The 23,433-nt window shown below is 38.7% G+C and overlaps 3 protein-coding genes across 3 annotated transcripts; 2 read left to right on the forward strand and 1 right to left on the reverse strand.

Annotated features, from left to right (window-relative positions):
- Window positions 1-618: 618 nt before the first annotated feature.
- On the reverse strand, window positions 619-5,945 carry dcaf17 (ddb1 and cul4 associated factor 17). The gene is made up of 14 exons (XM_034561969.1): window positions 5,137-5,945; window positions 4,944-5,047; window positions 4,425-4,515; window positions 4,197-4,333; window positions 4,009-4,087; window positions 3,443-3,532; window positions 3,253-3,360; window positions 2,978-3,080; window positions 2,713-2,855; window positions 1,644-1,753; window positions 1,393-1,480; window positions 1,159-1,248; window positions 856-1,011; window positions 619-770 (listed from the first exon to the last, which is right to left on the reverse strand). The coding sequence occupies exons 1-14, from the start codon at window positions 5,308-5,310 to the stop codon at window positions 663-665; spliced, it is 1,581 nt and encodes a 526-aa protein (XP_034417860.1). The 5' UTR covers window positions 5,311-5,945; the 3' UTR covers window positions 619-662.
- Window positions 5,257-11,101, forward strand: mettl8 (methyltransferase like 8). Its single transcript, XM_034561970.1, has 10 exons — window positions 5,257-5,359; window positions 6,561-6,717; window positions 6,941-7,032; window positions 7,123-7,481; window positions 7,663-7,712; window positions 8,523-8,583; window positions 9,718-9,857; window positions 10,141-10,247; window positions 10,418-10,483; window positions 10,846-11,101. Exons 2-10 carry the CDS (start codon window positions 6,566-6,568, stop codon window positions 10,998-11,000), a joined length of 1,182 nt encoding a protein of 393 aa, XP_034417861.1. The 5' UTR covers window positions 5,257-5,359; window positions 6,561-6,565; the 3' UTR covers window positions 11,001-11,101.
- A 336-nt stretch (window positions 11,102-11,437) lies between these two features.
- tlk1a (tousled-like kinase 1a) lies at window positions 11,438-23,303 on the forward strand. The gene is given in 24 exon segments (XM_034561279.1): window positions 11,438-11,841; window positions 11,843-11,875; window positions 11,877-11,919; window positions 15,901-16,022; window positions 16,113-16,184; window positions 16,675-16,713; window positions 17,039-17,114; window positions 17,210-17,253; window positions 17,439-17,534; window positions 17,625-17,711; window positions 17,820-17,912; window positions 18,151-18,261; window positions 18,356-18,492; window positions 18,955-19,143; window positions 19,279-19,345; window positions 19,850-19,947; window positions 20,169-20,250; window positions 20,344-20,435; window positions 20,659-20,748; window positions 20,853-21,022; window positions 21,186-21,321; window positions 21,828-21,939; window positions 22,024-22,131; window positions 22,251-23,303. Coding segments are annotated over 24 exon segments (2,310 nt in total). The 5' UTR covers window positions 11,438-11,799; the 3' UTR covers window positions 22,422-23,303.
- Window positions 23,304-23,433: the final 130 nt, after the last annotated feature.

Consider the following 23,433-nt stretch of genomic DNA (forward strand, 5'->3'; position numbering starts at 1 on the left):
AACATTTTGGAACACCTGTAGCTTGATACCAAACCAGCTACTTCAAATTTATTTATGTATTATCGGTATCACATTACAACATGTTAACATGCCTGAGTTTGCAAGAATGCTAATTTTCATCAGTAACTGTGGTGGAAAATGTATCATTAGTGTTTTTCCTTAATGTAACTGTGTTACTAAACTCTGGGAATAGAGTTCAGCTCATCTTATTATTCTATAGTCCTCTTGTATTTCTTCCTATCTTTCTGCTCTCAGGAATGCGCCACAACACCATCTGGGAAAGCAGGCAGAACCTGTTCACATGGACGCCGTGAGAAGGAGAACGGAATGGCCGGGTTGCAGATGGCCAATATTTAACACATTTTTCCATGACATTGCGTCAAACCCACTTTTGAATTAGTTAACATTTGGATGAACAGAAGGATGTGGAAATACAGAGTAACTTGGCGTGTACAAATGTTTATAGGTGTGAGACAGCACACGTATATCAGTAATTTAAATCAGTGTAGTCTCTGCACCAACAATGATTATCTAATGCATTTCACACAAAAGACATGACACTGTAATCCAGATGTGAAAAAAAAGCAATGAGTGTCACAGAAAAACTGTACAAAAACACAAGTTGGAAACATTTATTTGAGTTGTCTTGAAAAATGAAACCTTTATTTTCTGGCAACCATGAGCTTGTAAACATGGCAGCAGAAGCTGTTGTTCTTCTGTTCGATATGAACAATTGTGTCTTTGTCAAAAAACAACTCATGTCGATAAGTCTGAAACAAATAAAAAAGGAGCACACATGAATCCATATACACAGACACTTCAGCTTCAGGTGGGTAGTCATGTTAGGTCACTCACCTCGTCCCAAGGTTCAAGCAGATGCACAGTCCGCAGTAACTGCCCACTCTGGTTGTCATGCAGTTGGATTTGGGCTCTTCCTTCTCCATCCTCACCATTAGTAACCACGACTGCCAAAAGGTCCAGCTCGTCCTCATATTCCACAATACGGAAAGTCTGTAAAATGTATTGTTGCGTTTAGTTTTTTCATGATATTTGTTGACAATTAGAAAAATATAGAATATGAAGAGACCTTAAAAAAAAAGTGAGACACAAGATTTTATAAAGTAGGCATCTTCTTTACAGAGACACTGGATCACTTACATCTTGATCTGGATCATCATCCAGCTGCTGAAATCTTTTCTTCACTGTTCGGCCCGATGAGGTGACTGTGACTGTGACTTGTGAGGTAGGCTGCAGTAGAAACATTACATTTCAGCCGCCCGAAAACTGTCTGACCAAAGTTTTTATAGTGCTACATGAGGCTGATTCAGGATCAAGGTAAACAAAGTATGCGAGTAAAGCTTACAGTTCGCTAGTAGGTAAATAATGACTTACATTGTTTTTTCTATGGGTTTTCATAGAGAAATCCTCAACTACCTTTGATGGGAAATCATTGTTCAGTTCAACAAGGATTTTCAGGACACTTGAGGGAAAAAAACAAAACATGTCAAGAATAATAAATATTTAAAAAACATGCATCATACTGTATGTACATAGAGCACAGAACATGGGCTGAAAACTCTCTACCAAAACACATGTCACCACCATCTTCCTTTTGAGATGCAAATGTTGACTGTAGCACTCACTTTATGGTGGCGGGTCCAACATGAACGATTCTTCCTGAGTCGTCAGGGTGGAAGAAAATCCCATCACTCTCTAGAGAGCAGCAGTTCATGTTTTGTATTCCATTTGATGCCTAATGTCATAAAATTAAAATGTATCAAATGAACTAGGACTTACATTAATTGTATAGAAAACGGCACATAGTCTCTCTCACACACACACACACACGCACGCGCGCGCGCGCACGCACGCACTCACACGCACACGCACGGAAAGTAAAGTATGATTTTTCTTTCACTTTGACAACTTTCTTCTGCGATATGTAACTTGATTTGTGCAGTTCAGTCTGCAAAGCATCAACAACCTGTGCACGCACCATGGTGTAAAAGATAACACTTATTTTAGTGATACTCCACTCAAACCTTGTGGTTCGACTATAGCTCAGCCACTGTAGACTTAAGAAGGTGGTTGTGAAAAGTGCTGCAGCTCTAGAGAGCTTTAAAAGTGGAAAAGTGCCGTTTGAAAATTAGGTTTCTAGTACTTATGTGTATATTGTATCATTTCAAAAATATACAACAAATATATTTCTGTTTTACTCAAAAAGCAGCAATATTTTACTAGTATTTCAGGTGCACCACATTAATCAGGGCAAGCAACACTATGGTTTCCTGTGTTTTGGGAACTGTAGCTGCTTGAATGTTGTTTTATGTGTTTCCACACAATGTATTATGCAGCCCTAGTTGCAATGGTCTCTTGTAAGAAATAAATATAAAAAATGTTACCAAAGACACTGAATCTGGCATTATCTCGAGAAGACAACCTCGTATAGCATGTGCAGAAATAGCATGTGCACAATGGGGTTCTGAATAGTGATTACAGGTTTGGTTCCATCCTGCGCTGTCACTAACATCTGTGGCCCTTCTTACCCTCGCAGTTTCAATAGCTCTGGCCAACTGGGTAGTCTGTCATGCAACAAGAATGGGGATATGTCTCTTTCATGGCCAAGCGTATGCTACCTTTTGTACTCAGATTACAAAATTATTTGAAACATCATGTTACAGTGTATGGTTAAAGAGGCTTCTTTAAACTTACCACAGTGCTGTCCTTGAGAGAACAGATGTGGTGAGTGCCCTTGTGATTTTTATGCATTGGTGTGTAGATGTAATGCCACGGGTAGCCTCCAATCTGGACACTGTTATTAGCACACGATACCTCAAAAAGCACTGGCGGCCATTCTGCGCATTGAGACAAAGAAAATTCTCCATTTACTTTGTAATGAAAAACATTTGTTTACAGTGGCCAAGTAGATCAACTAAAATGTTTCACACCACCGGTCTAAACTTAAAAATAGACTTACCTGTGATCTGTATATTTACTGGGATACCAAACGGAACATCTCCCACAGTTTCGCCACCAAGAAGTGAACTCGGCTTTCCAAGCGTTAGCTTCTCTGTCAAGTACTGAAAACAAAGAAAATGTTAATCAGCTAAAAAGAGCTGTAAGCCGAGTAAGATGAGGCAGAAGAATAGAAAGCATTAAATATTCAAATATTTCCACAATGTCTAAAAATCTGATTAAATCAAAATGCAGAATGCTCAGCAGTGTGCAGGAAACTCATTAAAATATACCCACCATTTGAACAATGTGCTCAAAGCTGTACAGCTTCACTGACTTGTTGCTGTAAGACACCACAAGGACACCGTGGGACAGAACAACATCGGTAACACCATTTCCAAATACCTGAAATAATAAGATTTACATTTTTATAACAACATTACTCCCTCAGGCATAAAAATAATGACCCAAAAATCAATCTGCATACCTTTTTGTTGATGTCCAAAATGCCAACAATTTGTAAAGGAAAGACATGAAAGATGGCGAGGTGCATCACCGTATTGTGAGTGATACCCGCCTGTGAATAAAAAATAAATAAACACAAAGATACATTTGTCATATCTTTCATCTCTGATGTATGTAAGAGATCATTTAAGATAAGTAGTACAAATAAACAGTTGAGCAAATCGCATTAGTCAATCTAAAAAATACATTATGGGAAACAAATGAGTAATTAATTAATTTTTCACTGGTTCCAGCTTCTCCAATGTGAAAATGTACTGCTCATTAGGATTTCTTGATTGTATTATTCTTATTATTTGGCCAAAATGAGCAATTCAGAGAAATCACCTTGAGCTCTGAACATTCTAATGGTATTTTTTTTTTTTCAGTTGCAGACATTGACTAGTGATACCTGAATTCCCTCACTGATCATATTATATAATATATTTGTTTTTTCTTCTTAGATTTATGCAATCTTCTATCAAATATCCATGTACAGCAAGATCCTCAGCTTTATTACCCTTAATGAAGTACCCTGACACCATAACTTACCTGTCGTGCGAAAGCAGTTTCCTTGTTTTGAACAGATTTAACATAAAACATCTCTTGAGAAACATCCCAGCTGAGATACCTACCAAAAAAAACATACAATAAGGTTAAAACAACTTTTTAAAACTGAGAATAGGCTACATTTATTTATCTTCACTGTAGGAACAGAGAACTCAGGGCCTTGACAATACCTGAACTTGTGCTTTGAAGACAGATAAACTCTCTGCAGCTCCTCTCCTGTTTCAACTGAAAGGCGATACAGCCAGTTATTGGCGGTCAAAACCAAGAGGCTGGGTTTTTGAGCAGAGGGGGAGGCTAACGTCCTGTCCTGTCAACGAGACAAATGACACAATCTGAACCCAGGATGTTTAAATTTGGTATTGATAACAAAAAGAAATCAGCTACAGTTTGTTACTTACAAGTGGGCTCTGACACAGCAAAGCATCTTCAAATTTCTCCAATTTAGATCTCTTTGGCAGTTTGTATAAAAGTTGAGGCTCTGCATGAACACTGAAACCAGAAGATGTAATCACTCATTGTGTGTCAGAGTATAAACATTATTCCGTTGTCCCTTACATTTTTACACCTGAATGCCATGTACATTAACATCATGACAATATACACACATGTTCTCATTGCTTTAACAACACAGCAGTTGTATATGGTAGATAGCTTAATAAATATGGTAACTGTGTTTGGGAAGCTATTTATTTAGAGTGAAAAGCCCTGCCACCAAAATAATAAAGGGAGGCAATATTTCATAACCAAATCATGGTGTGGAATTATTGCTGTACTTTTAGTAAGAAAATGACCTGTGTCTCACAGCTGTCCTGCAGTGATCTTGACTTAACTCATGTATAATACTACTTTAATGCCAGTTTTAAATATTTTGTAATTCACTAAAAATGAATGAACACTAAAAATGAATGAACACTCACCAACTGTAGCAGTTCTGGTAATTTTCTAAGTAGATTTTACCATTCTCATACATTATTGTAGATTTTGAGCTCTTATTCCATACGTTAATGAAATCCCTGTTGTCCTGCAATGACAAAGGAAATAGTATTTTAAAGCATCCATTAAAACCAGCCAGTTAGAGGTAATGGTTTGAAGTATATTTTCTTCCATTACCTGAAGTAGGATACCTCGAAGGACCTCCATACTGTGCCTGATCAGGCTCCCAGCATCCCTGATGCCACGACTCCTCCGGCTCAGCAGCTCCGTGGCGTTTACGGCTCTTTTTCTGCTGCACGGCGCCATCAGCAGGTGGCACGTATTTCTACAAGATGACTGGTCTGGTAGCATGACAGGAGGCAACAACCCGAGCTGACCCCAAGAGCACAGGCAGAGCCAGGTGAGGGCGATACAGTCCAAACCTCTCACTGAGGAGTGTCCATCTTTCCGAGACCACTGTGGAAAGTCATCCTTAGCTTCACTGTCAGCTAACTCGCTAGCTAACACGAAAAGGTGACAGCTAACGCCAACTAAAGTTAGCGCTGTTGATTGAGCGCCTTGATATTTTGTGTACGTAAAGGTGTAAAGGTAGCACCTGGTTTGTTACATATGACCCTGGCGTGAGGTGAATAGGGGAGTTGCCCGGGAACGAAACAAAGACGCGATATCAGCAGTTTAAAGTAGTTAGCTGGAATAGTCTCGCATCAATAAACTACCAAAGCTTGCTAACTTCTTCTTCTTCTTCTATAAATTTGACTGGCGGATCGCAACCAACTTGTCTACCTGCATACCGCCACCTAATGTACCGGAGTGTGCAGATTCAGGAATAACTGTTCTAACTAACTAAGAAACAAACAAAACAATAAAATAAAACGAAATAAAACAAAACAAAACAAAAAACTAACAAACCTACTCACAACTCAAATAATGCTTGCTAACTCGCTCCATATTTGTAGTCCTCCTCCTCCTCCTCCTCCTTCTCCTCTAGCGTCTTCTTCTAGTCGAGCAATTAAGGCACACGGCATCCATCTTGGAACGCTAGCGCCCTCAGAGCATCGCTGTATTACCACCGTAGTCTGATTTCCCCTTAAATAGCTTTAAGCTCGGAACAATTATATTATTTCATACTTTTTGACTGTATTATATTGTTCTGTATTGGTGTGTTCCGACATTGAAGCTGTATGATGTTTTCATTTAATTAACTAGCCAACCAAAAACTCCTTTGGCAGCACTGTCCCATGTAATGGATGTATAAGTGCATCATTAAAACAAATTTTGTATCAAAACTTTGCTTTCCATTTGGTACCTGTGTAAAGTTTGGGATCCCCACTTGACGTGTGGCTGCACAGCATAATATAATAACTGAAACACCAGCAGGTCAGTGGGGTCATGTCAAAAACATCTTGAACAGTAACAGTCAAGGATACAGGATGTTCAGTCTTAATCTTATATTAATCTTGCCAAAACAAACACTTTGTTGGAAAGTGTCCTCATTATATTATCTTCGGACAACCAAAACAAATGGGGTTTTAACAGAGTACACAGGGATCTTTGCCTGAATATAGAAAATGTTGTTACTCTTGTTCTTTGTGTTTTTACAGAATAAATGTATAAACTGCAGAGTTTCTCTCGAGCCAAATTGGCTGAAACTTTCAGCCGATTGTCGTCAAGACTACATTGGACAGGAGGAAGACCTTCAGCTCCACTTGGTTCACGGATTCTGACCAATACTGATGACATCTTTAAGCACAACATGTGGTCAGTGAATTTACCACCCATCTGTATATACCTTTCATGGAGATAGTAGGATTACAGAATAGGTGTCCCTACTTTTAACAGCACTTGACTGAGATTTAGGGTTACAGTTGAGAGTTTTATATTTTCTTTATGTTTACTAGTTGAGCAGCTGTATCAACAATAGCAGCTGTATCAACAATAGCAGCTGTATCAACAATAGCATTTGTAATGTTTTATTTGTTAGGGATCATGTGCAATGGACAGAAGAGGATAAAGAAAATGCACGGAAGAAGGCAAAAGAAAATTCCTGCACACACATTCCTTTAGAGGAACAAGGCAAGAATGCATCCCTGCAAAAAAAAATTTCCGAGTTACATTTGATTGGGGTTAATATTTTTGAAAATATGAAATGTCTTCTCCACACAGGTAAATTTGACACAGAGGCTTGCCAATACTGGGACAAGTTTTACAAGATGCACCAGAAAAAGTTCTTTAAAGATCGCAAGTGGCTGTTTTTAGAGTTCCCAGAATTGCTTCCTTCAGGTGCAAAAAGTCAAACCACAAATGGGTATCTGGTTGATCAGCAGGCATCACACCCGCAACTGACTGGATCCAGCACAGACACAGACACCAGGATCCAGCAACACAACAGACCCACACACAGAAATACAGACACCCCCAGTCATCAGAAGGAGTCCTGTCAGGGAGCAGCACCAGAAGAAACTGAAGCTCTCATACAAACTCCTGCTTTCCCCGGCCAGCATGCATCTTTTAGGATCTTGGAGGTTTTCTGTTCTGTTTTCTGTTCACATGTATTGATTTTAATTCTGATTGTTTTAATATAGATTGTTGCATGTGGACCATTACACAACTGTGGCAATAGTTGGCTGTAAGTTGCTATACTAAAAGTGTTAGATAACAGCACTTAAAAAATATATAACACAATCTAATTAATTTTTTTCACAGGTTGGATGTGGGGTTGGTAACAGCACATTTCCCATCGTTAATTCCATAAAGTGAGTAACTATTTTATATTTCCATATATCCCATTTAATTTAACCTTTTCAACAACATCCATGTGGATCATGTAAATTTTCAGTGCAACACATGTTTACAGAAGCAACATATTCAAATGCACACAATAATGGGCAGTGAAATGTAGTTATCTTTATCATGTTATTGTTATAAGTGCATGCACCATAACACTATCCAGCTACACACCCTCAATCAGCACACAACTGTGGCTTATTGTGAATGATATAACATATTATTACAGGACAAGAGGAAAATATAGTCATTATAATTGCATGAAATGTTCCCATATTGCTTGTACACTTTAACATTGAATGTTGAAGAAAATGATCAATTTGAAATACAAGCTTAAACTTAAATAAAAAATACATGGGGAATTAATCTGTGTATTGTTACGAAATACTTCTGAGAAAAAGGCCTTCTTTTGCTTCTTTACACAAGGACTCCTAGAGGGTGGCCATGAAAATGCTTAATCTGCACTAAAATCAGTTTCTGGTTACGGAAATTGGAAAGAAAGGAATGGTGGGGAGAAGTGTAACACACCGTGAGAGTTTCTATGACAATTTATAATGTGATCGTTTTCAATTTAGCATTGGCCATGAGGACATTTAACACTTTTCACTTTCTGTTTTGGTACTATTTTGTCCATTTGTTTTTTCAAGAAGGCAAATATACAATTTTTGGCAATATGCAATAAGTAAAGGTGAAATCTTGGCTTCCATGAAAGACAAGTTGCAGTTGTACTGTATTTGTAATCGGTTAAGAGTTCTTAAATTGTCTGTTCTGCTTCACAGAGAAACGGACGCATATGTATACTGTTGTGACTTCTCCCCATGTGCCATTCAGCTGGTCAAGGTAAGCTTTGCTAGTATTGTATGAATATATGAACAGTATTGAGGTTGATACATTTGTTCAAAGCAATTCAGACTTATATCACATATATATATATATATATATATATATATATATATATATATATATATACATATACTGTATATTAAACAAAACACCTGCCAAAGCTATATGAAGTCAAACATTGATCATGTGGACAATATGTTGACAGCATTTCCATCATATCAGATTAGGTTTTCCACCATGTCATAAACTGCTAACATATTTAGACAGATTACATGAACTTTTGATGAAGAAATACATTTAATTATTCATTATAAAGTTATTGTTAACGTCAATCTTTTGTGCTTTCCAAAATCTCCATTCAAATTAGTTTTTATAGTTCACACCATTGTTCCCTCACACAATGGGCAACTTTGCCTAGCAGCTACAGCTAAATCAATCAATTAATATGTTAAGAAGAAGACTTAAAGTGGTTTAAGTATAAAATATTATTTTTTGGGGGGCGTGGCAAATAAATAACTCATTTTCATCTGTTCAAATAGTTTAAATCTTGAACTAATATGGGATGTTTTTCTTTTCATATTCTGTAGATTTCCTTGATATCCATTACCAAATTTAGTTGATAATTCCGTGTCATATTTAGTGTAAAAAAGAATGTAAACATTCATTTTGCGAGTACATCATTTATATCAGAAAATTTTACTTAATCTATCATTCTATTGCACAATATAATATAAGATCCCAAAGGAACATGTATTGTATATAATTTATATAATCTAATTTTATATATCTATTGGATTATGTATTGCAGCATTCCTTGTGATACTGTATGTTAACCTGAATTAGCTTCAGTGCAAAAGTATACTGTACCTACGTATATTTCTTATAAGCAGCCACTTACAGAAAGAGTGCAAAGGTCAAACTCTCACTGCCATTGCATTATTTACGACACATGTGATAGTGAAATCATGGCTAGTTAGTGCTGTGACATTTGTTCATAGTATTATTGTTATAGATGGCTGTAATACAAACACTGTACAGTTGCCGAAATCTATATAAGCTACCATTTGGAAATTGACTTTGTGTGACTATAAAACATTCTGGTATCCAGCCTACTTTATTTTCCTCATGTAGGACCATCCAGACTACCATGACTCTGTGTGTCACGCCTTTGTCCATGACATTTGCGAGGAGAGGGCTTCCTTTCCCTTCCCTCCTCAGAGCCTGGATGTTATTCTGGCAGTCTTTGTGCTCTCCTCCATTCATCCGGAGCGGTAGGTGAAAATTAAAAGACAGAGGAGAGCCAATATCATTTCTTACCTGTCAGGCCCCTGTTTAGCCCTCCACAACCCCTAAAACACCCCTGTGCCCACCATCACATTTAGCTTGGTCTACAGCATTAGTCCTTACAAACCCTAATATATATATATATATATATATATATATATATATATATATAACTGTATTATGTCATTGAGTACAACATATTAACTGTACAGTGGTTAGGTTGACATTTGAGGGATGGCCGGGTTTTGTTAATTGACATTTCACTGACAGACTACAAGGAATTGTGAACCGACTATCTACATACCTGAAATATGGAGGGATATTTCTCTTCCGGGATTATGGGAGATTTGACTTCTCACAACTCAGGTTTAAGAAAGGTGAGCCTCCAAATAGTAACACACACCTGAATACAGCAATTGTATCTACTTAACCTAATTGGTGTAATATTCTCTATACACTGCTGTGTGTGTGTGTGGAGTGTTTTTTTTGACAATTTAATGTATTTAATCTTTACTTGTTTATTAACCTTTTAATCTCTTATAATCAGGACGGTGCTTATCAGAAAATTTCTATACAAGAGGAGATGGAACCTGCGTGTACTTTTTCACTAAAGGTATTTCTAAACCATGAGATTTCCTTCTCCTCACTTACAGGACCATAACTACTTTTGAGGACACTGGGCGATGTCCTTGGTATTTCTTTCTGGGAATTTTGAGGTTTTAGGAACTTTGGAGGAGTTAACACCTGGGCGGGTATTTGTGGGTATTGGAATATGTTTTATATTTAAAGATTCTCCATATGGATTCAGAGCATTAGTGGCAGCAAAAAAATGATTTGCCTTGTAAAGATATAGTGGAATAATGTTTACCCGAGTAGATAATGAAGTCACTCTGCCTCTGTGGCGTTTGAGACTAATGCAGAGGAAATAAAAAGGCATTTATTTACATATGTATTCTTTTTTTTTTTTTTTTACAGAAGAGATTCATGATTTATTTTCCATTGCTGGACTGGAAGAAATTCAGAATCTGGAGGACCGACGACTCCAAGTGAACAGAGGAAAGAAAGTTGCAATGCACCGAGTTTGGATGCAGAGCAAGTACAGGAAAGGATATCCACCTCCACCATCTTAACTTCCCACTGTGCACTGGTCTATTCATTCATTTTTTGAACTGTTATAACCAAATGAATATGTGTACTACAACAAAACTATGCAATAAACACTTCGACTGAAGCTATGTTACCTGGTTTTGTATACTGAAGATCACTGTATTAATATCTAGAGATGACTATATCAATTTCATTTTGTAAGGTCCAAGCGGAAAATGGAAAACTAGATGAACTTTTGAATTAATTGGTATAATTGGTACTTATTTCAGAATTTTGATATAGCACCTCATAATGTTGACTTATATACTTGTTCTTTTTTGGTTGAAATGGGCTTCCGCGACCAGTTGATATCGTCCAACAGTAATTTAATATCTTCAAAGGAAAAATGGCAGATATTTATTTTTTGTTTGCTCCGAACATCATCATTTCCGGTGATTTTTTCACCTGTTTACAACTTTTACCTAAAATGTAGTTATGCATGGTTCAGGCGTGCAGTGTATATACACTTTAAAAGTAGACTTTATGTGGTCGTTGACGTTAAGAAAAAAATGTAACATCCTCGCGATAAGAAATGTGCACACGATTTATGACGTTTCATTGGCAACCACTTGAAGACGGAGAGGTGGCCCCGGAGCCAGGACGCTCTGCTGTGGTGTGAAGAGGTTTGTGCCCCAAAAGCAGATCCTAATTAGACACTTTCTCTCAGTGGTAGTCACCGTGTCCATGTAAAACGAACTGTGGCATGTCCCGACGATCAATTTCACAGCCTTTGTGGACGATTAACCGTGTGCGCTGCAGTACCAACACACGAAAAGTAGCTTGATGAGTGTCCAAAGTAGTGGAAGTTTGGAGGGGACGCCATCTTTGGTCCCAGCTCTCCACGTCCCCAACACGGACTGTGTTTTCAGCAACATACCACGGCAGTGGTGAAGGCCCAGGAAGGTATTGATTCACGTATTAAGGCGTACGTGTGTTTTCTGCTTGCTCCCTTTTAGTCATTTTGTGCAGGGCGAACAGGAAATGGTGTTAAAACGACCGAGCAGATCGTGGTGGCAAAACCAGCTCTTGCTAGCTAGCGTTCCACTAACGCGTCAGCTCCGGAGTCAGTGGAGCCGTTTGGCTAGCTGGGAACTTAGCACCGGAGACACGGGACCGTCGGGCTACGACCAGGCTCGTGCAGCAACCTATTGACAAAACGTGCATAATGGCGATAAACCTGTACGTGAGCAATACGGGGTAGCCGCTGTAATCGGCGCATCCTTCTTTAAGCACACTGCCGTTGCATGAGCGGACCCTAGTTAACTTACAGATGGATGTAAAATGAATTAGTAGCGTTAAATGCACGGAGAAAAATCTAGCTTTTTTTGGGGTGACGGTGAACGTTGTGCCACCGGATAAGTTAGGTGTTAGCCATCCTTTGTGTGAGACGTTAGGCTGTGGCGTTTCTCTACCAACAGTAGATATATGTAACGTTAACTTAACGTTACATGTGTGACTAACGTAAATCATCACCCTAACTGCCTTGGATCGGCCGATGGTCTTTGACAGTATGGCAGACCATAATGTAAGCGTTAGGTGTAGTTATGCTAACGCCGCCGTGTTGGAGGGTAGGTAGCCTTGTTTGACCTTTTTTATTATCGCTAACTTAACGATAGAGTAAAGACCACCATGTTGCACTCGATGTCGCGTGGGATACAGGCTGCTAACCTACATGCAGCCAAATACATGAAGCTTATTTAGTCTTTTTAGTGACACAATGTAGTTGTCACTTATGTTTATCACACCGACTTGTTCCCTCAATAGTTTCCACTGGATAGTGTGATGAATGAGGACTTTTACTTAGCTTTGACCAATGAGGTAGCTTCTAATTGTCTCAGTATTCATGTTTTATGCATTGATTTAGATGAATTAAGAAATGTTGTCTACATTTGTATGACACTGGTACATATTGGACATTGGTAGACTATTGTTGTCTGTGCTGTTGCTTAAATGCCCAATGAGTTAACAGAGGTAAGTAATCCAACCCAATGTATGCTGGAGATTTTTTATGACTTTCCAAGTGTCTGCCTTTTTAAACAGGTGGTCAGTCTGTTCAGCAGCACAGAGTTAAAATGACATCCTCAGCAAGAGTTGTAAGGGTTCAACCACATGTTCCTGCAGGGGCTGGAATATAGATAATAGTTATGCATGAGGCCATGGTGTTTGAGACAAAGGGAAATCCTTGTGGAAAACCACACAGCTGATCTGTAGTTGTGATAGGAAACTGGCATTAACAATCTGGGTGAAAAGTGAGGTGTTTTTATGGAGGCATCTCAGACCAGCTAGAATAAGATTGTCCTGGAAAACCAGCAGCTACAACACCACCTCCCTAAAGATTAGGGTTTTTTTTATAGGTACAATCACATAATTAAACAATAGATTAAACATGTGAAAAAAATTGTTTCTCGTGAATATATTGCAGTGCTAACTCACCACATGAGTTAAACTATCCATCCAAACTGTATTGAGGTGAAAAATGTGCTATTCATTTTTAATAGTTGCAAGTGAGAAAACTTGTCTATCTATGTCTTGGTGATTTACAGGGCTGAATATTTAGCACTGCTGTATACTCATTGCAAAATAGTGTTGCTTGTTCATCTAGTCATTAAAGACGCCTGCAGTAGGTCACTACTTCAGCAAAATAGACTGCAAATTTGATATGATTTGACCACAGACACAACATGGGAAATGTGACAAGCATACTGAGTCTCTGAGATGCTTTAGGAAGAGGAAATGGACCCGTGCCTGACTGTAACTAAAAATTCACATTTTTTAAAAACCCGCGTACGCAAGCATGGGAGAGTTTGTGCCTGTTAATGTGATCTTTAGGTGTTATCAAGCCAAAGTGTGTTGGCAAAAGTAAATATATACGTTTAACTCCTCCATATTTGATCACCGCTTCATCGTATGTGGTTAATGTGTAGTGCAGATAATGACGAGAGGTTTCTGATAAACAATTTAGGTTGGAAGTTGGGGAAAAACATGTTAATACAGGGGAATGTATTTCAATAAACCACATCATTATTTTAGGTCCAATTACAACTTGCATGCACATCATAATTATGATTCATTGTGCTTATCTTGCAATTATATGCATCTAATAATTAAATTATATAAATAATAAATAACTACAGAATTTGGCCTACGTATCCTTTGCGTCTGTGCTGCTAGAATTGTCACTTCCTTGCATTTCAGCGTACTACTTCTAATGATGTACAGAGTATCATAGCAGTCATAATTGTATCAATAAATCTGGTTTTCAGCCCATGTAGCACAGTTTAAGTTATCACTGAATACAGACAAGTGACCAGAAGGTTAGTTATGCAAACATTCTGACAACATTTGCCCAAAACTATCCCCATTTGAAGATGCAATGGAGGCTTTTCTTTATCTATGCTGCTGATCATATTGTCATGTTATAGTTGGTGGGTCATTGCTCCTTAGCTGTAGCTAGATATAAGCCTTATTTGTGTGTGTGTGAGTGTATGTGCCTTTTTGTGGGGGGTCAACTTCGGGATCTGCTGAAATAGTTGCACGTCAGTATTATTTAGTGAGTCAACTGTATCTTACTGTTACGACACATTCCTCAGTGGCTTAATGTTGTACACTGAAATGGGCCTTTGTGCTGGCTGCTGCATTATAATGTATAACTTAACAGCTGCCATCCATCCATCCTCTGCCACTTATCAAAGGGTCACTTGGGCAGCAGGGTATTCCAGACTTCCCTCTCCCAATCAACCATCCCCAGCTAAGGTGTTCCCGGGCCAGATGAGATGTATATTCACACCAGCCTGTTTTGGTGCTTCCTTGGGGCTTCTTGCCAGTTTTAGCAGACAGTATTTTGGTTTTAGAGGCTAAAATCAATGGCTTTTTGTTTATCTATTGTTAAGGCTGTCGGGACACTGCGACTTGTATGTGTTTGGTTTTATCATTTGCATATGTCAACAAAGTAGTTGTATTGTATACAAAAGTAGTATTGACTTTCTACATCTTCTCCTTGTTTATTGCATAGTACATTCGTTAATTCTGTGGGTTTATAATATGTTGTACATAAAGGACCTTCTCAGTAAGGCTGCAACTATTTTCATCATAAATTAATTGGAAAATCTTTTAATATATATATTTGGATGATATCATGCCATCTCTAGTTAGTATGGTGTATTTTAGTCATATAGTGAAGACGTAACTCCATATTCTGCTGTTGTGTGGCTTTAAATACATGTTAAGGGTTAGCATGTTTTTTATATTTTATTTAACTAATCTTTTGTTGACCACAAGTTTGCTCTGTTCCCAGCTGTTGTGATTTTGTTGTTATTGAGATGAATTATTCAATCAGTTAGGTTCTCCTCCATTTAAATTGATGCCTTTTTGTAGATTCAAAATGGTTGTCATTTAAAGCACAGGTTTAGTGGGCAGACCCCTCTGAGTCAGCAACAACACTAAAGCCCAGGGAGCTCACGTAACAGTCCCACAGGAGCACGGTATTCATCAGTGCCTAGCATTTGAAACATTGCTCCTGGACTCTCAGGATAATAGGGTTTGTGGGGCCGAGATTCCTTCTGGACGTCTACTCTGAATTTTGAGTTTCATAAACTATTTAAGTGTCTATTATTTGTTTGTAATATTAAGCTGAAGCCGGTCTTTGTCATACCTCTAGGGATTATCCATGAAGATGGTCTGACCTATATTCTGGTCTAGACTAGTATGTTATCACCTGTGATGGTTTGAGACTGTATATGTGACCAAATAAGTCACCTTTTATTTTAACTCTGCTCTCAATCTCATTGCGACTGTCATCTGCTTTTGAGTGGGAGCATTTAGAGACTTAAATTAATCCAATCCTTGAATAACAGACATACTTTGAATTTTTGCTAATCCTCCCAGGCACCATGGAGGAGCTGCACAGCCTAGACCCCCGTAGACAAGAGCTGCTGGAGGCACGCTTTATGGGCGGGGTTGGCGGTAGCACAGGAGGCAGCACTGGCAGCACAAGTGCAGGAACCAAAGTGAGTGAATATTGTTGTTGGTACATCATAATTGATCCAAATAGTGTTTTTGTGTCTTATCCCAAGTTCTTTTTTTTCATTTTTTTTCAGGGATTGACTAATAATGAATGCTCAAATCAAAGTTATGGAAGCCTTGGATCCTCAAGCGACAAGGAGTCAGAGGTACACTAAACTATTGGCACAAACTATTAAAGAATAATCACTTCTAAATCCGTTAATTTATTGTATAAGTAAATGTTGTTCTTGCATATTGATGTAGAGCTGTGCAATTAATGAGTGAGATTAGAGGCCCTGTTCAGATCTTGTGTGTGTGTGTGTGTGTGTGTGTGTGTGTGTGTGTGTGTGTGTGTGTGTGTGTGTGTGTGTGTGTGTGTGTGTGTGTGTGTGTGTGTGTGTGTGTGTGTGTGTGTGTGTGTGTGTGTGTGTGTGTGTGTGTGTGTGTGTGTGTGTGTGTGTGTGTGTGTGTGTGTGTGTGTGTGTGTGTGTGTGTGTGTGTGTATAAAGATTCTCATTTTATGAATAACTAGATAATAAATGAATCAATACAGGCTTTACCCGTAACTAGGTTGTAAGCACAATCTTCAGGTTACAAGTTTTTGCTGCTCTTTTTCACGATGTTCGTCTAAAAATCTTGTCTTTCTCATTTTGATAGGGGTCAGACGTGAAAAGAGGTAGTTCTCCTGCTTATTCGGTAGGTATATTTGACATTTTAAACTAAAGTTATTCTAATATGAGCTGTTTGAATTTTCTACCACTCAACATAAAGACTGGACAAAACTGACATGAAAGTGTAATGAGAGCAATCACAAGAGGAAAAGTACAGCCTGTTATTCTTATTGCTAAAAGTCATTTGATTCAGTGTTGGAATAAATGCTTAATGTAGGCTCAGTTTATTGCCAACTTGATAAGATATAAACAAGTCTAAAGGTCAAAACAGCCTTTTTGTGTCGTATTTATGACCGAATAAATAAAAGAACATTGAATATTAAACGTGAAGAATACAATTTCTCTTTCAGACACCAGAGAAAAAACAGTCGGAAACGCCCAGAGGCAGAAAAAGGAAACCTGAGATCCAATCAGAGAGCAGCCAAGGTGAGTGTCTTTGTGTTAAACTCGTTAAATTTCCTCTCTTGCGTACATTATATCTTAGAAATATTCAACCTTAAATTCCCTCTTTCCTTTCATAGGGAAATCAATTGTCCGAGGACCCAAAATAAGTGATTATTTTGATGTAAGTTTTCATACATTTAAAGGTGTTGAGTCAGTAATATGCGCTTCATTAGTCTTTTAACCATTGAAGCAAACTCTAATTTCCTGTCTCTAAAATGAATACTGTGATACAGTAAAGAACCACAGTGGATCTGCTGTTATCAAATGTTTGGCTGTGATGTCACCTTTCCTCTCTTAACCTTTTAGTTCCAGGGAGGAAATGGGTCCAGTCCTGTGAGAGGTCCCCCACCAGTGATTCGATCGCCCCAGAACTCACATTCCCACCCTGCTCAGGGTATCGCTGTAAGTAACACCTCAACTTGTACTCAAAATCTCTTTGCTGCTCCTTTTGGTGTTGCCCTGTCTTAGAAGAAGGACTCTCTTCTGTTGCAGGTTATACAAAATAGCCCATCTCCTACTAGTCAGTCTTTTGGCGACCACATGGCACATCCAAAGCAACTAGCGGATAGATTTGTTCAGGTGAGGGGGGTGATTGTGTCGTGACGCCACCATCTCTTTGTATTTGCTCTTCAATGTTTTGTTCTGGGCAGCTTTTTAAACAACTTCCTTGATTGTATTCCACTCTAGACTGACCTCACAGTGTTGAAGTTGGCTGCCCTTGAAAGCACTAAGAATCTGGACCTCGAGAAGAAGGAGGGGAGAATTGATGATTTGCTACGGGTAATTGAGGAAGTCTCCCTCTGTTTACTACTGTGCACAAAGGCCTGACTGGGCTGTGATGTTACTTGAATGCAAAACAAATTGGACCATGCTTGCCAAAGTAATGTTTGATAATAGAACAGACTTTAATTTGTTTTGATTTTCAACATTTCAACAGATTTGAAATAATTGGTGGATTGAAAGAATAATATAATTTGGGCAGCTATTGATTTTAGTTTTTTTTTTTCTCGCATCACAGGCAAACTGCGATCTCAGGAGACAGATAGACGAACAACAAAAATTACTTGAAAAGTACAAGGAACGCTTGAATAAATGCATCACTATGAGCAAGAAGTTGCTCATAGAAAAGGTAAATGTATTGTTTTTCTTAACCCTTTATGAACACTCAACATGCCTTGTATGTCTGCAAACCTATATAAATATATTTCTTAATTGTTTTTCAGAGCACCCAGGAGAAGCAGGCCTGTCGGGAGAAAAGCATGCAAGATAGACTTCGTTTAGGTCATTTCACTACAGTGAGGCATGGAGCGTCATTCACAGAACAGTGGACTGACGGCTATGCCTTCCAAAACCTTGTGAAGTAAGAACCCTTTCTAGTGAGCTTGTCTCTTATGGATCATGATGTTTTCTAGCTGATTATATAATTATTTTCTTGTTGGTAATATTTAGTATTTATTTATATTTGAGAGAAACAAGCTATTTTTTTAAGAAACGCTACTGTCACAGTGAAGCACACTTTTATATATATTATTTAAGTGTTTGACAGCTTCTCTGGAAATTTCTCACGACTAACCCTGAATATTCTAAGGATCGGCCCAAACGGGTGGGTCTGATTTAATTTCTGGTGCAGCCAAAAAATAATGCAACTTTTATATTTGCTGATCGTGTGTATCATGGTGACAAATGAAGTATTTTGATATGACGTTGGATTGGAGCATGTGTACTTGTATATACTATAGTGTCTTGAGTACCTTTTTCTTTTTTAAAGGCGCTATACAAATAAAATGTAGTATTTTATAATAGCACTGCTTTCCATCTGCAGACAGCAAGAGTGCATAAACCAACAGAGAGAGGACATTGAGAGGCAGAGAAAACTTCTAGCTAAGAGGAAACCTCCATCCTCTAGCAACTCCCAAGCACCAACTACAAACTCGGAGCCAAAGCAACGCAAAACCAAGGCAGTGAATGGAGCAGAAAATGACCCCTTTCTAAAACCCAGCCTACCTCAGCTGTAAGTTCATGCCTTGTATAAATCACAGATATCAGACCAGCCATTCAAATGCAGTGTATAACATCTTTGGCTTGATTCTTTGGCATAACCTACTGTTGTAAAGCACGTTTTATTTCTCTCTCTCCTTCCTGAAAGGCTGACACTAGCGGAGTACCATGAACAGGAAGAGATCTTCAAACTGCGACTTGGACATCTCAAGAAGGTTTGCCCAATGCTGAACCTGCAGCTACATTAAAAACTTTATTTAACGTGTTTTCCTGTACATGCACGTATGTATTCCTAATTTCACAAGATTCACAATTTATCCAGGACCAGGAATATAATAATGTTAAATGGCACTTTTTATATGGTTTACAAGTTAAAACCTAATTGGAGTCGGTCACTTTTGAAATCTGTCTTTTAATGTGAAGATAATAAAACAAATTCAGCCTGATTGTACTGCTTCCAGAGCTGAACCACTGTTCCTTTTGTGTGAATCACTTTAAGGATGGAGCGAGCCTATAGTTTGTTGATGTATTCATTGTTTTCACCATGAATACGCGATATAGACAGCTCCAGACAGACTCCGTATTAAGTCAAGCGTTAAATATTTAATTCAGAACTAGTCAGCTGTGTACAAGAGGGTTTTGATGAGTTCCTCTCTTTGTAGTCAGAGTTTTGAAGTTCCTTCTGTGCTTTTGTGTATTTGTGCTTGAATCATTTATAGGAAGAAGCTGAGATCCAGGCGGAGCTGGAGCGTCTGGAGAGAGTGCGCAACCTTCACATTCGGGAGCTGAAGAGAATAAATAATGAAGACAGTTCACAGTGAGTCTGACACAATTTCTTTCACAGTTACTGCATTGACAGTGGAACATGATGTACACACAAGGCCAGAATCCTCATCCATAGTGGCGATATTAAGCTTTCTTATCCTTTTTTTCCCCTCACAAGTCATGTATTGGCAAAGCTTATGCTGAAAGATTTGTCAAAGAGACATCCAGCTTTAATTTTGATTGTGTTCTGTGTCGTTTTTTTTCTATCCGAAGATTTAAAGATCATCCCACGTTGAATGAACGATATCTGCTCCTACACCTTCTGGGAAGAGGGGGCTTTAGTGAAGTTTACAAAGTAAGTCATGTTTATATCAAACGTCAAAGCAAAATAATACTTTTTAGCAGCTTTTCAAGTAGATGCTAACTTTTTTGTGCATATGTTGTGCAGGCTTTTGACTTGATTGAGCAACGATATGCTGCTGTGAAAATCCATCAACTTAACAAGAACTGGAGAGAAGAGAAAAAGGAGAACTATCACAAGTATGTTGGCCCATTTAGAAATACTGTATGTAATCTCACCTGCAGCATACAATGATTAGTATTTCAAATGCTGTCATACTTGGACAAGCTTTTCTGATGTCTTTACTTGCAGTGTATTGTTATTCCTGTCTAAGTCCGAACACCAGGCTGTCAGTGCAGAATACAGCACCGACACCTCATGCTTTAGTTGCTATTGAAAGCATAATTATCTTCCCCTCCACAGACATGCATGCCGAGAGTACAGAATACACAAGGAGCTGGACCACCCAAGAATCGTGAAACTTTATGACTACTTCTCACTGGACACAGACACGTTAGTGCACTTGATCCATTGTTTTGAATGCATCTCCAGCACTTTTAAGTTGGTTTCTGTTAGATGTGGGCCCTAAATCTTAATTATTTCCCCCCATTCATTAGGTTTTGCACTGTCATGGAGTACTGCGAAGGCAACGACTTGGATTTCTACTTGAAACAGCATAAGCTAATGTCTGAGAAGGAGGCACGTTCTATAGTCATGCAGATTGTGAACGCATTAAGATACCTGAATGAAATCAAACCCCCCATAATCCATTACGACCTTAAGCCAGGTAAGTACGTGCTTCTGGACAAAGGACTCATCACATATGTGTTGGTCTACATCTAATCAGCTTGTGCAAACTGAGCGACAGTCGAGTGGGTTAAAGCAAAGCAGTCATCAAATTAATGGTATGCCATTTCTTCTTTTGTGCTGACTTTTACTTTTATTTCAAGGCAATATCTTGTTGGTGGATGGGACAGCCTGTGGTGAAATCAAAATCACTGACTTTGGTCTGTCAAAAATCATGGATGATGACAACTATGGTGTGGATGGGATGGATCTGACATCACAGGGTGCAGGGACCTACTGGTGAGTCTAAATGTTCGACATATACATATATCACATTCAGTATAAGAACATTCAGTGTAGAAATACCCCGTTCAATTATTCACTTAAAGTTACTGTGAGCAACTTTTAACTGGTTATGAAACAGTCTGAATTTAATACTGATCTACCTAATAAGTAAATGAGACCATCAGCGACAAGATTTAGTATTTCCTAATGTTTGATCGGTACCAATGGGTACCGATGCAAAATCTGATGAACTAATGGTTCATCCAGAAACTCCTTCAGCTCAAACTCCAGTGGGCCTTCGGCAGCAACCACCACTATCGTCCACAGGGAGCCCCAAAATATGATGATGATATAAAAAAGATCTAGCAACATTTGTTAAATAGATGTAATGGAGTACAATATATGCATAAATGGGTGCTCAAGTAAAGGATAAGTATCTAAACATTGTACTTAATTACAGTACTTTCAGAGTAAATGCGCTAAGTTGCTTTCCATGAAACTGTTTCTTTTATTTTGGCCAGGTACTTGCCTCCTGAATGTTTTGTGGTTGGCAAAGAACCTCCAAAGATCTCCAATAAGGTGGACGTGTGGTCTGTCGGTGTTATCTTTTTTCAGTGTCTGTATGGCAGGAAGGTAAGGAGGGCAATAAAGATTCTTCCCTTGAATGTTTTTGTAATCTCTTGCATGATTATTAAGAACTGCTTCTACTTTTCGTAGCCCTTTGGCCACAATCAGTCACAACAGGACATCCTGCAGGAGAACACCATACTGAAAGCTACAGATGTTCAGTTCCCTGTCAAGCCTGTTTCCAGTAATGAAGCAAAGGTAGATGAACTTGCTTAGAAAGAGGACACAGACATTTTAAAATAAGTTAGGTATTATGAATGAAATAATATCTTAAAACAGCTGATTGACCTGCACATTTTTAACACTGTTCCCCCCAGGCCTTCATAAGGCGGTGTTTGGCATACAGGAAGGAGGACCGGATCGACGTTCACCAGATGGGAAGCGACCCGTACCTGCTCCCTCACATGCGAAGGTCAAGCTCCTCTGGAACTCTGCAGATAAATGCTGCTGGCTCAGGACCTGCCTCCTCCAGTATCATCTCATACTGACAGCATCGTACTGTGACGAAAAGGCAAACTGGCTCAGTTGCTCCCAAATCCGCAGAGCTTCTCAGAGGCTCTTGTGGGAGAAGGAACAGCCGGCAACAGGAGGAGCAGAACACTGGTGGGGAGATCTCACCTGGCCTCGTCTGACCTGCGCCAGGCTTCTACTTGTTTACCAGGGCTTGATCAGTGGAGGGACAGTGAGGGGATGTTTTAAAAGGACATGGGTAAAAGGATCTTTTGGGGGTCCGATTAAAGCACTGATACTGACGACGTACCTTGAAGAAAATGTGACTGGATGCTCTGTTCAGATGTTGCAGATGGAAAAAGCCTTAAAGGGCCGAAGGGACACTTGGCAGCCCACCGTTTAGATTAAATAACATGGTCCTGCTAGGGTGCAAATGATTCAGCTGCTAGAAGTTAATTTACTGGTGAGGAGGGGACAGTCGTCTTTATGTAGAACTACAAAGATTTCACGAATGATTTGGCTAAATGTTTTGTTTATCCACAAATCTTAGGCTTTAATTTGAGTTACTTAGCCATGAGAATGTAATGTGTGGCATCTAGTGACATGTAGGTTGGGACAGCGTACTTACGTTTAATGCACAAGTAACCAAATGTAGAAACAGGATAATGTATAAACTCCTATGCAGGAATATTAATTAATAGATAAATTGGAAAATGTATATGTTGTACAGGTGAATTTTAAAACTGTAACAGCAACGTGTACAAAAAGTTAGAATTTCCCCATGCAAACTAGTATTTCATTTTGCTGCTTTGTTGCTCTTATTTTTTTCAAGGGCTGTATGTTCCACTTTGGGTACAAATTGTACAGTTCTGCTAAGAGTGAATAATAAATGCCAGGAAATGTTTTTCCCTCCCAGTGAATAGTCCTGTAGAATCGGTCTGTTCCTTCCTAAATTAACACATGATAATATGATGCTTGGTGCAATTTCCATTGTCTGAGTACACTGACACATTGTGGCTATGTTTGGTACTGCATTGTTACAGGGTGGAC

The sequence above is a fragment of the Cyclopterus lumpus genome, chromosome 21 (assembly GCF_009769545.1).
Source record: "Cyclopterus lumpus isolate fCycLum1 chromosome 21, fCycLum1.pri, whole genome shotgun sequence".
Taxonomy (NCBI): Eukaryota; Metazoa; Chordata; class Actinopteri; order Perciformes; family Cyclopteridae; genus Cyclopterus; species Cyclopterus lumpus.

Coding starts and splice junctions, on each gene's coding strand:
- dcaf17 (XM_034561969.1), bottom strand. CDS start 5,310: ATGCTACCAGACCAGTCATCTTGTAGAAATACGTGCCACCTGCTGATG. Junction 4,516..4,943: donor TACCAGAACTGCTACAGTTG/GTGAGTGTTCAT, acceptor TTCTGGTTTCAG/TGTTCATGCAGAGCCTCAAC. Junction 1,249..1,392: donor AAACCCATAGAAAAAACAAT/GTAAGTCATTAT, acceptor TTTCTACTGCAG/CCTACCTCACAAGTCACAGT.
- mettl8 (XM_034561970.1), top strand. CDS start 6,566: ATGTATAAACTGCAGAGTTTCTCTCGAGCCAAATTGGCTGAAACTTTC. Junction 6,718..6,940: donor ATCTTTAAGCACAACATGTG/GTCAGTGAATTT, acceptor TTTATTTGTTAG/GGATCATGTGCAATGGACAG. Junction 8,584..9,717: donor GTGCCATTCAGCTGGTCAAG/GTAAGCTTTGCT, acceptor TTCCTCATGTAG/GACCATCCAGACTACCATGA.